This window comes from Chaetura pelagica, unplaced genomic scaffold (genome assembly GCF_000747805.2).
Source record: "Chaetura pelagica isolate M959 unplaced genomic scaffold, ChaPel_1.0 scaffold272, whole genome shotgun sequence".
In the NCBI taxonomy this organism is placed as follows: Eukaryota; Metazoa; Chordata; class Aves; order Apodiformes; family Apodidae; genus Chaetura; species Chaetura pelagica.
This window is the reverse complement of record NW_009952445.1, coordinates 390,397-390,783: the sequence shown is the minus strand read 5'-3', so window position 1 is coordinate 390,783 and position 387 is coordinate 390,397. Positions and strand designations below refer to the sequence as shown.

At 56.8% G+C, this 387-nt stretch overlaps 1 protein-coding gene across 1 annotated transcript in view; it reads right to left on the bottom strand.

Moving 5' to 3' along the window:
* NAAA (N-acylethanolamine acid amidase) overlaps positions 1-112 on the bottom strand; it is a 9,665-nt gene extending 9,553 nt beyond the window's left edge. The window contains 1 exon segment of the mRNA XM_010008521.1: positions 7-112. Coding sequence (XP_010006823.1) covers positions 7-61 — 55 coding nt within the window. The 5' untranslated portion in view covers positions 62-112.
* Positions 113-387: the final 275 nt, after the last annotated feature.

The window sequence follows — 387 nt, the reverse complement described above, 5'->3', positions numbered from 1 at the left end:
CAAGACTTATTCCCAGGGCTCTGCACATTCCCAGGATTTCCCCCGCAAAGGGCTGCGGCATAAAGAGCTCCAGTTCCGCTGCTATCGGCCGGATAACTTGGTGGACCCATTTTGGTACAGTTACACTGCAAAACACACTGAAGGCGTTAGCTGAGGGAGGGATAAAAAGGTTTGCAACCTATTCCTAGAGCAGCCAGGATCCTTCCTGCCAGAGAACCCCCCAAGAACCTGTCAGAGGACGGGTAAGTGCACAGGCAACACAGCAGCGCGCTGAGTTAACGAAAAAGCCCTGAATGTTCGTGCTCGGGGGAGCTGAGCAGCAGCCCTACAGCGCTCCCCTCGCCCTTTTCCTTCAGCTCGGACCAGGGCTCGGGACGCCGGGCAGAG